Genomic DNA, 9,910 nt, shown 5'->3' on the forward strand with positions numbered 1-9,910 from the left:
CGGGGAAACGTCCCGCGTCAATCACTTCTCCATCATTTATTGTTGTTGATGTTGTTCGTCTTCTCGATGTCCATCATGCGCCTCCTGTAATCGTCATGCAATGTGAGTTTCTGCAAGAGCAGTTTGCTCAGTTTCAACGGTTTCCAGTGAGTACGACTCTCTCACGCACAACAATTCGAATGCGCTCCATTCGTCCCGCGAGTAACGGAGCCACTGAGCCCTTCGCTTTTCGCGCATGTTTTTGCCCGCTTTATATGGCTATAACGGCAGATCTATGATCTACGATTCACTCCAGAATAGCTGTGATTCGTTTCTCTCTCTCTCTCTCTTTTTTTTTTATTACTTCCGTCAAGAGAGCTGGATCCTTTCTAATGGCCGTCCTGCAGTAAGGCGCTTGTCACACAAGAGTTATTCCACGCGCTACTAAAGGGTCGTGGTGCTCGTGAAGCACTTTACAACAGGCTTTCTGGATCGTTTACATGCCCCTGATTTATGTTTTATTTTTTTCGAGCACCCGTTATTTTTCTGGAGCACAAGGAGTGAACAGTGCGCCGTAAAACCACCTCTCAAGATGGAAATCGATGTTCCGTTATATTTTACAAAACCCGACGGAATTCACATTTCACTGTCACGCAAACAGTTCAATATGTTCCGTATCAAAAATGGATTTGATGCGGCCAAGCGGATATACAATCTCCTGAAGATATTTAAGTGGGCCTTACAACTGGCGGTGGTGATGGTGAGAGGACTTGCCGTTGTCGGCCTCATAGAGGTGGACAACGCCCTGGGGGAATGTGCGTCCTGGGCCGGCTTGTAAGGGAACTGTCCCGATATATATATGTCTGAAACGTTGTCTGAGGAAGACCCCCCCAAAAAAAAACCCAGACAGCACAGCCGTCACTGGGATTCAAACCCGGGTACCTCCCAGTCTCGACGGGACATGGGCGGCACGCTAACCACACTCTTAAAAATGAACTTCACTACATAGCACGCTCCTAGCCAACTGTTGAATACTATGTTGAAGACGACGACTCAGCGCCTGCACGCCCACGCGATTGCTCACGCTTTTTCATTCTTCTCCCAAGCACCATCCAATAAACATCGTCACCTACTTGCTCTCCCTGTACTGTATTCCAAAGTGGTGCCGTGACCAGGATCCAGAACGCAACAAGTACTGACCGGGAAGACTACAGGGAGCTTGAGCGATGGACCGAACTCAGCTGAACAAAAAGCGCAAGATTCTGCGGAACCAGGTGACGACGATCCAGAACGATCTTGACCGACGAACGGCGGGTGAAGAACCTCAGGACATTACCGAATTGGCAGCACGCATCGACAGGCTACAAAGCCTCAACGCCTCTCTCAAAGAAGTCGATAGTCAGATCGAACCTCTTCTTACTGAAGATGAGTTTGACCAGGAGTTCACGAAGCAGCTGGATTATCAAAACAGATTGGAAATGACCCTCTTCATGGCAAAGGCACACGTCGACGCCCGTAGACGTGCTGTGACCACCTCTGATATCCCTGCTATCGCACATCCACAGGGAGATGCCTCCCCTGCGCGGGTACACACCGTTCAAGCAACACAAACGCAAGCCGCTGTTCGCCTTCCCAAACTAGAAATGCTGAAGTTCGACGGCAAACGATGTCACTGGCAGCAATTTTGGAGTCAATTCAATGTGACTATCCACACCAATGCCTCACTCCCTGAGAGTAGCAAGATGCAGTACCTAATGGCTGCACTACAAGGGGAAGCTGCGAACGCCGTGGAAGGTCTACAGTTGACTCCTGGCACTTACGAATCTGCCGTCGAGATTCTCCGCAATCGTTTCGGCAACGATAATCTACTAATTCAAGAACACCTCAAAAGCCTGGCGGATATCGAACCCGTACGTTCGAGCCGACATCTCTACGACTTGCGGAGGCTATATGACACAGTCCAGGCTCACATTCGAGGACTGAACTGCCTTGGCACTACTACAGAGTCTTACTGCTCTATGCTGTACCCGATCTTGCTGAGATCTCTTCCGATGGATATGGCATTGCAATTTAACCGTGTACTTACCGAGAAAACGGTATCAACCGCTTCGACATCAACCGCTTTGACATCAGCCTCTACAGGCACATCGTTTCACAACAACGCGTTGAAGTCATTACTGACCTTCCTAGGAAACGAAGTAAGGCACCGCGAAGAAATCACCCAGCGTACCTTTCAATCTCCTCCCGAACATGACCCCACAAAGACGCCGCACTTTCGCAAATTTAAACCGGCGAATGGTCGTCCAGTGGTCACATTGCAAAACATGGTCAAGGCAGGCAAGGGAAATGAACGCTGCCTCTTTTGCAACATGACAAGCCATGCGATAGCAGATTGTACAAGCACAAAGTCTCTTGCCGAAAAGAAACACGTATTAGCAGAGCAACGCCGATGCTTCAGATGTTGCAAGCCGAATCACGCTGCAAGACATTGTAGAACCCGCCCAAAATGCCACAAATGTGCCGGTCACCACGCAACGACGATGTGCGACCCAGAATATAAGCCTCGGCCATCTGCCCCTGCTCCCGGAACGTCCGCGGCAGTCACTCTGAAGACCACAGTCAATCGCTCCCCCCAACGCATTCTACTTCAGACCGCCACAGCCTGGGCACACGCAACTAAGGAGGAAGTCTTCACGCGCCTAATCTTCGACGGCGGCAGTCAACGCACGTTCATCACTCGTCACTTGTCGAAAGCACTCGGATGTCAGATCGTTCGCACAGAGCACATCTCCATTGGGGCATTCGGAGTTCAACACAATCGTCCAGAAGTACTGGAAGCCGTTGAGCTCAGTTTAAGGACTATGCATGGAAGAGGTGAACATCAAAAGATAACAGCCCTGGTGGTGGAACAGATATGCTCTCAAGTCTTGGACGTTCCACCTGATGTCATCAAAGAGCACATGCAGCAGTACAAGCTGGCAATAGCCGACTGTCGCGACGGTGCCCTGCGTCAACAAATAGAGATTCTGATTGGTGCGGACCACTACTGGGAATTTGTTACCGGGCGCACTCTTCCGGTGTATCAAGGTGTACAAGCCGTCGAAACGACACTTGGCTGGACGCTGCAAGGACCATGCTCTCTACCAAACGTGGTGCGCACAGCAAGCTGTCACACGGTGACTGTGTTGCACGCAAGCCAACATCGCGAAGCGGTGAACGACATGATGGAGCGAATTTGGAACTTGGACAGCATCGGCATACGTTGCGATGAGACAGACGCAGCACAGCATCACTTTGTCCTCGATAACTTCAAGACGTCCATTCAGTTGAAGAACGACAGGTATTCAGTTGCCTTGCCGTGGAAACCAGTTGTGTCAATGCTAGACAACAAGCACATTGCGGAGAAACGTCTTTCACAAGTCACGAGGCGTCTAACCAAGTCACAGGGGTTAATGGCGAGATACGACGCAGCCATACGTGAATATCTTGTCTCTGGAGTAGCAGAAAAGGTTACCCAGGAAATGGATCAGGCCCAAAATGCAGCACACATATACTACATGCCGCATCACGCAGTCATCAGGGAGGATCGAATAACTACAAAGATGAGGATCGTCTTCGACGCATCCTCTCATGAAGCTGGCACCAGCTCGCTCAATGATAATCTGAACGCGGGCCCCAACCTAAATCCGGATATCATGCCACTACTTATGAACTTCCGCCTTTATCCAGTAGCCTTGGTATCGGATGTACAGAAGGCATTCCTACAGATCGCCATACACGAGGATGACAGAGACGCGCTTAGGTTGCTGTGGTACAGCACCACGCCGGTAGACGGCCAGCTACTGCCTAACGTTGAAACGTGGCGCATGACTAGGGTGACTTTCGGCACGGCCCCTAGCACGTTCCTCCTGGCAGCCACGTTACAGCACCATATCCAGCGGCACGCCAGTGAGCATCCGAGACTAGCAAGGATACTTGAAAATTCCATTTACGTGGACGACGTCATTTTTGGTGCGGCGAACGAGGAGGAGGCAGAGGAGATGTACACCGAAACCTTACAGCTGTTTGGAAAGGCTTCCATGAAGCTCCAAAAATGGGGTTCGAACAGTTATGCGATGCGCGAGAAGTTTAAGTCAGAACCGGATGCTGTTTTGATTGGAAACACAACGAAAGTACTTGGCATTCCTTGGAACCAGGAGCAGGATACGCTGTCTCTACCACTTGACTTCCACCGCACATCAGGAGAGTACAACGGCATGACCACGAAACGACAGGTGCTGCGCTCTGTGGCACAAATATATGACCCATTGGGCTTCATCCTTCCGTACACCGTCACCGGAAAGATGCTCCTACAGGAAATCTGGAAGCACGGGTTGGAGTGGGATGCTCCGCTACCAGATGATATCGCTCGTAAATGGGGCGCTTGGCACAACGAGCTCCAGGATCTCAAAGACATTGAAATACCACGTTGTTACTTACCGGACATGAGCACTGAGATCCAGCCACAGCTACACTTTTTCTCTGATGCTAGCCCCGGCGCGTACGGTACCGTTGTTTATCTACGTCTCGGCGGCTGCGCGGACGGATACAAAACACAACTGATCGCAGCAAGATCAAGGATAGCACCAGTGAAGGAGGTTACTCTAGCTCGTATGGAACTACTTGGTGCGCTGATGTCAGCTCGTCTCGCCAGCTACTTGCGGGACAATTTCAAGCTCACCACCTCAGATTTCTTTTGGACAGATTCAATGATTGCTTTGCAATGGATACGAGGGGACGCAAACCGCTGGCCGCAGTTTGTGCGCAACAGAGTCACAGAAATTCAACAGAAGGTAGAGAAAGATCGATGGAGATACGTGGGAACAGAAGCAAATCCAGCCGACTTGTTGACGCGAGGAACAAGTCCCAAGAAATTGCTTCAGTCCAAGCTGTGGTGGAAAGGACCATCATGGCTGGCGCAATCTGATGACAAATGGCCATCTCCTGAAGTCAATGAGATGACACGCACTCACGTTCATAAAGAGCAGGTTGTGCTCCAAACCATCCAATAAACATCGTCACCTACTTGCTCTCCCTGTACTGTATTCCAAAGTGGTGCCGTGACCAGGTTTGCCATCGTCCCAGATCCATCACCAAACCATCGCACCATCGTGCTCGGATCCAGTGATGGATCTGGGACGATTCAGCAATGTCAATAACCTCCATCGTGTAACAGCGTGGATAATTCGATTCACCAAGAACTCCAGAGGAATAGGTCGGATCAACGGTCCCTTAAGCGCTAGTGAGATTCAACAGGCCGAACGCTACTGGGTAAGGCAAGAACAAGAATCTGCATTCGCGGACGAAATCAGCGCACTCGGAAGCAACAATGCACTTAAGCGAACATCGAAGTTGAAAGATCTAAGGCCATTTATTGACGACGACGGCATCCTCAGGCTTGGAGGACGAATGGGTGGTAGTCGTCAAACATTTTCGGAATGTCATCCAATCATACTGCCAACTCACTCGCATTATGCTCGCCTTTTAATTTTACAGTCCCATCGACAAGTTTTCCACTGCGGAGTGCGTGACACTTTAGTGCAGCTACGCGAAAGGTTCTGGATACTCCGAGCACGCCAACAAGTCAAGCGAATACTACGAGGTTGCGTGACATGCAGAAGAAACGACGCAAGGCATCTGACACAACCTGATGGCCAACTTCCACCTGACAGAGTGACGATGAGTCATCCCTTCGAGGTCACCGGCATCGATTTTGCGGGACCAGTAATGTTGAAGCGAAGGAGGAACTACCACAAGGGCTACATTGTCCTCTTCACTTGTGCCGTCACAAGGGCTGTGCACCTAGAGCTGTGCGAGGACATGTCAGCGATCAAGTTCTTGCAAGCCTTCCGAAGATTTACAGCTCGTAGGGGAATCTGCCAAACCATCTACTCGGACAATGCCTTGACGTTCAAAAAGGTCGCAAGAGAAATTCGGGACATACAGAGGATCTTAACGGACCCACTGGTGCAGGACTATTCTTCACGTAACGGAATCCGCTGGAAATTCATACCGGAGCGCGCACCATGGTGGGGTGGCTTTTATGAAAGACTGATAAGATCCGTAAAATCAGCATTGAGGAAAACCCTGTCCAGGAACGTCGTAGACTTCATCGAAATGCAAACTCTGCTGGCTGAGGTGGAGGCGATGATGAACTCAAGACCTATAACCTTTGTTTACAACGAAAACTCCGAGCCGACACCACTCACTCCAGCAACCATGATAATGGGAAGACGTCTACTCGCACCACCATCGACGGAATCCACCACATCGCGGAACACAATCCATGACTCATCGTCCACGAAGATAAGGGAGACATGGAAAAGACAGCTGCACTACCTCAATGCAGTATGGAATAGGTGGCAGCAAGAATACCTCTCGGAACTACGTTCTGCATACCACTCCAAAGGGACAAACGACTGCGACGTTCGAACCGGAGATTTAGTTCTCGTCAAAGAGCCCAACTGTCCCAGGCTTCAATGGAAAATGGCCCTCGTTGAGAAAGTTTTCACAGGTTCAGATGGACGAGTTAGGGTATGTCTGATTAGGACTCCTGGTAGAACGATACTCAGGAGACCCGTCCAGCACCTCTACAAGCTCGAGTCACAAGAAAAATAGTCGAAATCTTGAAACACTACGTCGTTCTCATCTGTGGGTGGCAGGCTGTTGAATACTATGTTGAAGACGACGACTCAGCGCCTGCACGCCCACGCGATTGCTCACGCTTTTTCATTCTTCTCCCAAGCACCATCCAATAAACATCGTCACCTACTTGCTCTCCCTGTACTGTATTCCAAACCAACCATCACCCCGAATGACAACCTTCTCGCCCCTGATTTGTCGAAAACGGGAGGAGGAGCCTATTTTGTGCCGTGCATAATGGCACAAAATAGGCTCCTCCTCCCGTTTTCAACAAATCAGGGGCGAGAACGGTGTCATTCGGGGTGATGGTTGGCTAGGAGCGTGCTATGTGGTGAAGTTCATAGTGCACTGAGCCACGCGAGCTGGGCTACAACTGGGCTATGTCCTGCTGCTCCGTTTGGAGCCTGTTCGCGTCACGCAACGGATGTGGTATACGTGGCGTGTTTTCACGGAGAAGCCTTCAGTCCATGTCGTGGTTGTCTTTATTCTGTGACGCCACCAATGTGACGGAACGGAAAGGGGCGCCCGTTATAGGCACGATTTAAGTGGAGCCCCATGTGGAATGTTGTGACATAAGAGTTTGGACCTTTCTGTAAGCGTTCTAAGCGTTCGCTCAAGAATTTTTACATACCAGATTTCATGAGTCCGCTTGGCGTTTTGAAGATAAGCGCGAAATGAAGCGCGAAAGGAAAATTGTAGAATTAGGGCGGAGTTCCCCTTTACCGTTTGAGAGGGGTGTGAAGACTTTAAAGTGTGTGTCCACATCCTTACCTCCACCCTTGACAACACACTTTCCAGTGGGTACCTGGTCGTGTGGGCGTACCCGGCAGTGAGGAGGCAGACCAGGCTGCCCTACGGGGTCACCAGCTTGCGGCAGCCCACTCCATCATCTTGCCTACCGTGGATCTGGTTCTGGTTCTGATTCTTTTATTCACTAGCTACATGAAGATCAATAGGAAATAAGACTGTGAGGACATGCCCTGTTATACTGTCTTTGCACACTGAACAAAAAACTAGCTACTTTGACCTAGAGTAGGATCTTGACCGTCGAGCCCTTTTCCGTGCTACCTCTGCAGACAAGATCTCAATGGATGCACGACATGACATCCTAGTGATCCTACTCTCTGCTCCACGCCGTGTATCCGTCTCTCTCGCTCAGTTCCTCCTGGCCTTCCTGGACACTACGCATCCCTTCTTCACCACATCCGGCTGAACGTTGCGTCTACCCCAGTTATCAGGAAGCACCTTGGCCACGCACCGTCAGACCTTTGTACCACATGCACTGTGCGCTCTCACCTACACCATCTACTTATGGACTGCCCTGTCTGCCAGCGGGAACGCGAGGCCTTGCAGCACTGGAGGCATGCAGTATGACCACCGCCCTCTTACCTCGGCAAGGTGCTGGGCCCCCCAGGCCCAGTCCCACTTATATGTATCAACGTCTCCGTCACCTTTGGGAGTTGCTCTCATCGACCGGCCTCGGTGGCTCAGGGGGTAGCGTGTTCGACTTCTCATCCCGAGATCGCGGGCTCGAACCTGGCCGAGGACGAGAGCAACTTGGTGGCAGGGTACAAGCAGCTTACGCACGTCGTTTTCCGCGAGGGACGTAAATACGGGGTCCGTGTGCTGAGCTTTCGGCGCACGTTAAAGAACCCTCAGGTGGGCAAAAGCAATCCACACACCAACCCGTGTGGCGTCGCTCATGACCACCGTTTTCTCACGACGTAAACCCCAATTGTTATTATTATTATCAACTGGCCTCTCCACCATGCTTTGATCACCTGAACTGCCATCTCCACCGTCATCTTTCGTTTTCTTCAATTGGCACTGGGGCAGCACCCTGCCTGCTTGCCGGCATCAGCTCTATCTCATCATCATTTCTTTGTGTGTGCGTCTGTGTCTCCTTCCCTCATATAACGACCTTACGAAAATCGTGTTATGGGTTTTACCAGACAATCATTTTCTAATTCATCCAACATCAACAAACACGTTCAGCAAATTGTTATTCGCTGAGATATGGAATTGTTCTCCTGGGTCTTTCTGTATCCCCCCGCAGGCTGTCCTCAATTTCTCTCGGAACTCGCTCGTTTTAAAAGGGCTTTGAAGGAACCGTTTCAAGGCAAATTATTTAGGAGCCCTCTATCGCGCTTACGGGAAGTTTCATTCCAAACACTTATATCCCATTTCCATTTCCTTCAACAGAACCCGCACATGGGAAGCCTCTTGCAAACTCCCACAACTACAGCGAGAGCTTGCGACCATTTTGGCTCTAACGTCCCGGCAGACCATCAAACGCGTAAGTAACTCCGAGTTTTTACATTTTCACGCAGCAAAACACAGAACGCATTGCATAGCTAGACACGAACGTGTTTTTATTTCCTCTCCCTTTTTTTTTTTTTTTCTTTCGCGAGTGTTCGCGTTTTGAATGCGTGTGTGCCAACGCGAGCCACAAAGAAAATGAGAAAAGGAACGAGAGAGAAAGAGTCCGTGGCAGCACAACTTTCATGCGAAAAGACATTCTCGCGGACATACACAACAAATGGCGCCGCTCACGACGGAAGCTTTTCTGAAAACGCAACGAGCGTTCCCGAAAGACTCGCTTCATGTCACCGTGACGACCGATTGCGTTTCAGCACAACGAAAAGGAAGATTTTTCCCTAACCTCGCGCAGGAAGTAATAAATGGCGAAACGCAATTCGGCGCCATCTTTTTTTTTTTACCAGCCGCCGCGGGCTTTTCGTGCTCTGCACCGTACCCCTTTGCGCATGACTGCTCACCCCGATCCCTAAACTCCCTTTTCGCTCTCTTTGCCCCATTTCCGTCTTATCTTCCTCATTTTTGGTACCCTCCTCTTTTCCACACACACCCTTGCCACTCTGCTTGCCACCCCCCCCTCCAAAAGAAAGCAAAGAGATTTCTCCCTACATTCCCGAATTTCGATATCTTCTTCTAGTACAAAAAAAAAAGTTTCGTCTGCTAAAATATGTTTATTGGTTTTGGCTTGGTTTTAGGGATTCTGTATCGTAGCAGTGTGTTCGTATTGGGCTGGAGATCTTGCAGAAAGAAAAAAAAATGAAAAAGAAAGGGTGGGATTGGGGTGGGGGGGTGCTACTTTATTGAGTGGGCGTTTGTCGCGTGAAAAGAGAGGGGATAATGGGAGAGAGAGGAGCATTGCGTCGTCCGCAGAGCATTACGACAGACTCGAAACGTCGCTTTCCGTTGGGCTGGGGATGTGTCTAGGGTGAAAAAA

At 50.2% G+C, this 9,910-nt stretch overlaps 2 protein-coding genes across 2 annotated transcripts; both read left to right on the top strand.

Annotated features, from left to right (window-relative positions):
- The first annotated feature begins 1,205 nt into the window (after positions 1-1,205).
- On the top strand, positions 1,206-5,030 carry LOC135395920 (uncharacterized). The gene has a single exon (XM_064627007.1). The coding sequence runs from the start codon at positions 1,206-1,208 to the stop codon at positions 5,028-5,030; it is 3,825 nt and encodes a 1,274-aa protein (XP_064483077.1).
- Positions 5,031-5,145: 115 nt separating this feature from the next.
- On the top strand, positions 5,146-6,636 carry LOC135395922 (uncharacterized). Its single transcript, XM_064627008.1, has one exon. The coding sequence runs from the start codon at positions 5,146-5,148 to the stop codon at positions 6,634-6,636; it is 1,491 nt and encodes a 496-aa protein (XP_064483078.1).
- Positions 6,637-9,910: the final 3,274 nt, after the last annotated feature.

The sequence above is a fragment of the Ornithodoros turicata genome, chromosome 5 (assembly GCF_037126465.1).
Source record: "Ornithodoros turicata isolate Travis chromosome 5, ASM3712646v1, whole genome shotgun sequence".
Lineage (NCBI taxonomy): Eukaryota > Metazoa > Arthropoda > Arachnida > Ixodida > Argasidae > Ornithodoros > Ornithodoros turicata.

What these genes read in the sequence shown, in the direction of transcription:
- LOC135395920 (XM_064627007.1), top strand. Translation starts at nt 1,206, where the DNA reads ATGGACCGAACTCAGCTGAACAAAAAGCGCAAGATTCTGCGGAACCAG.
- LOC135395922 (XM_064627008.1), top strand. Translation starts at nt 5,146, where the DNA reads ATGGATCTGGGACGATTCAGCAATGTCAATAACCTCCATCGTGTAACA.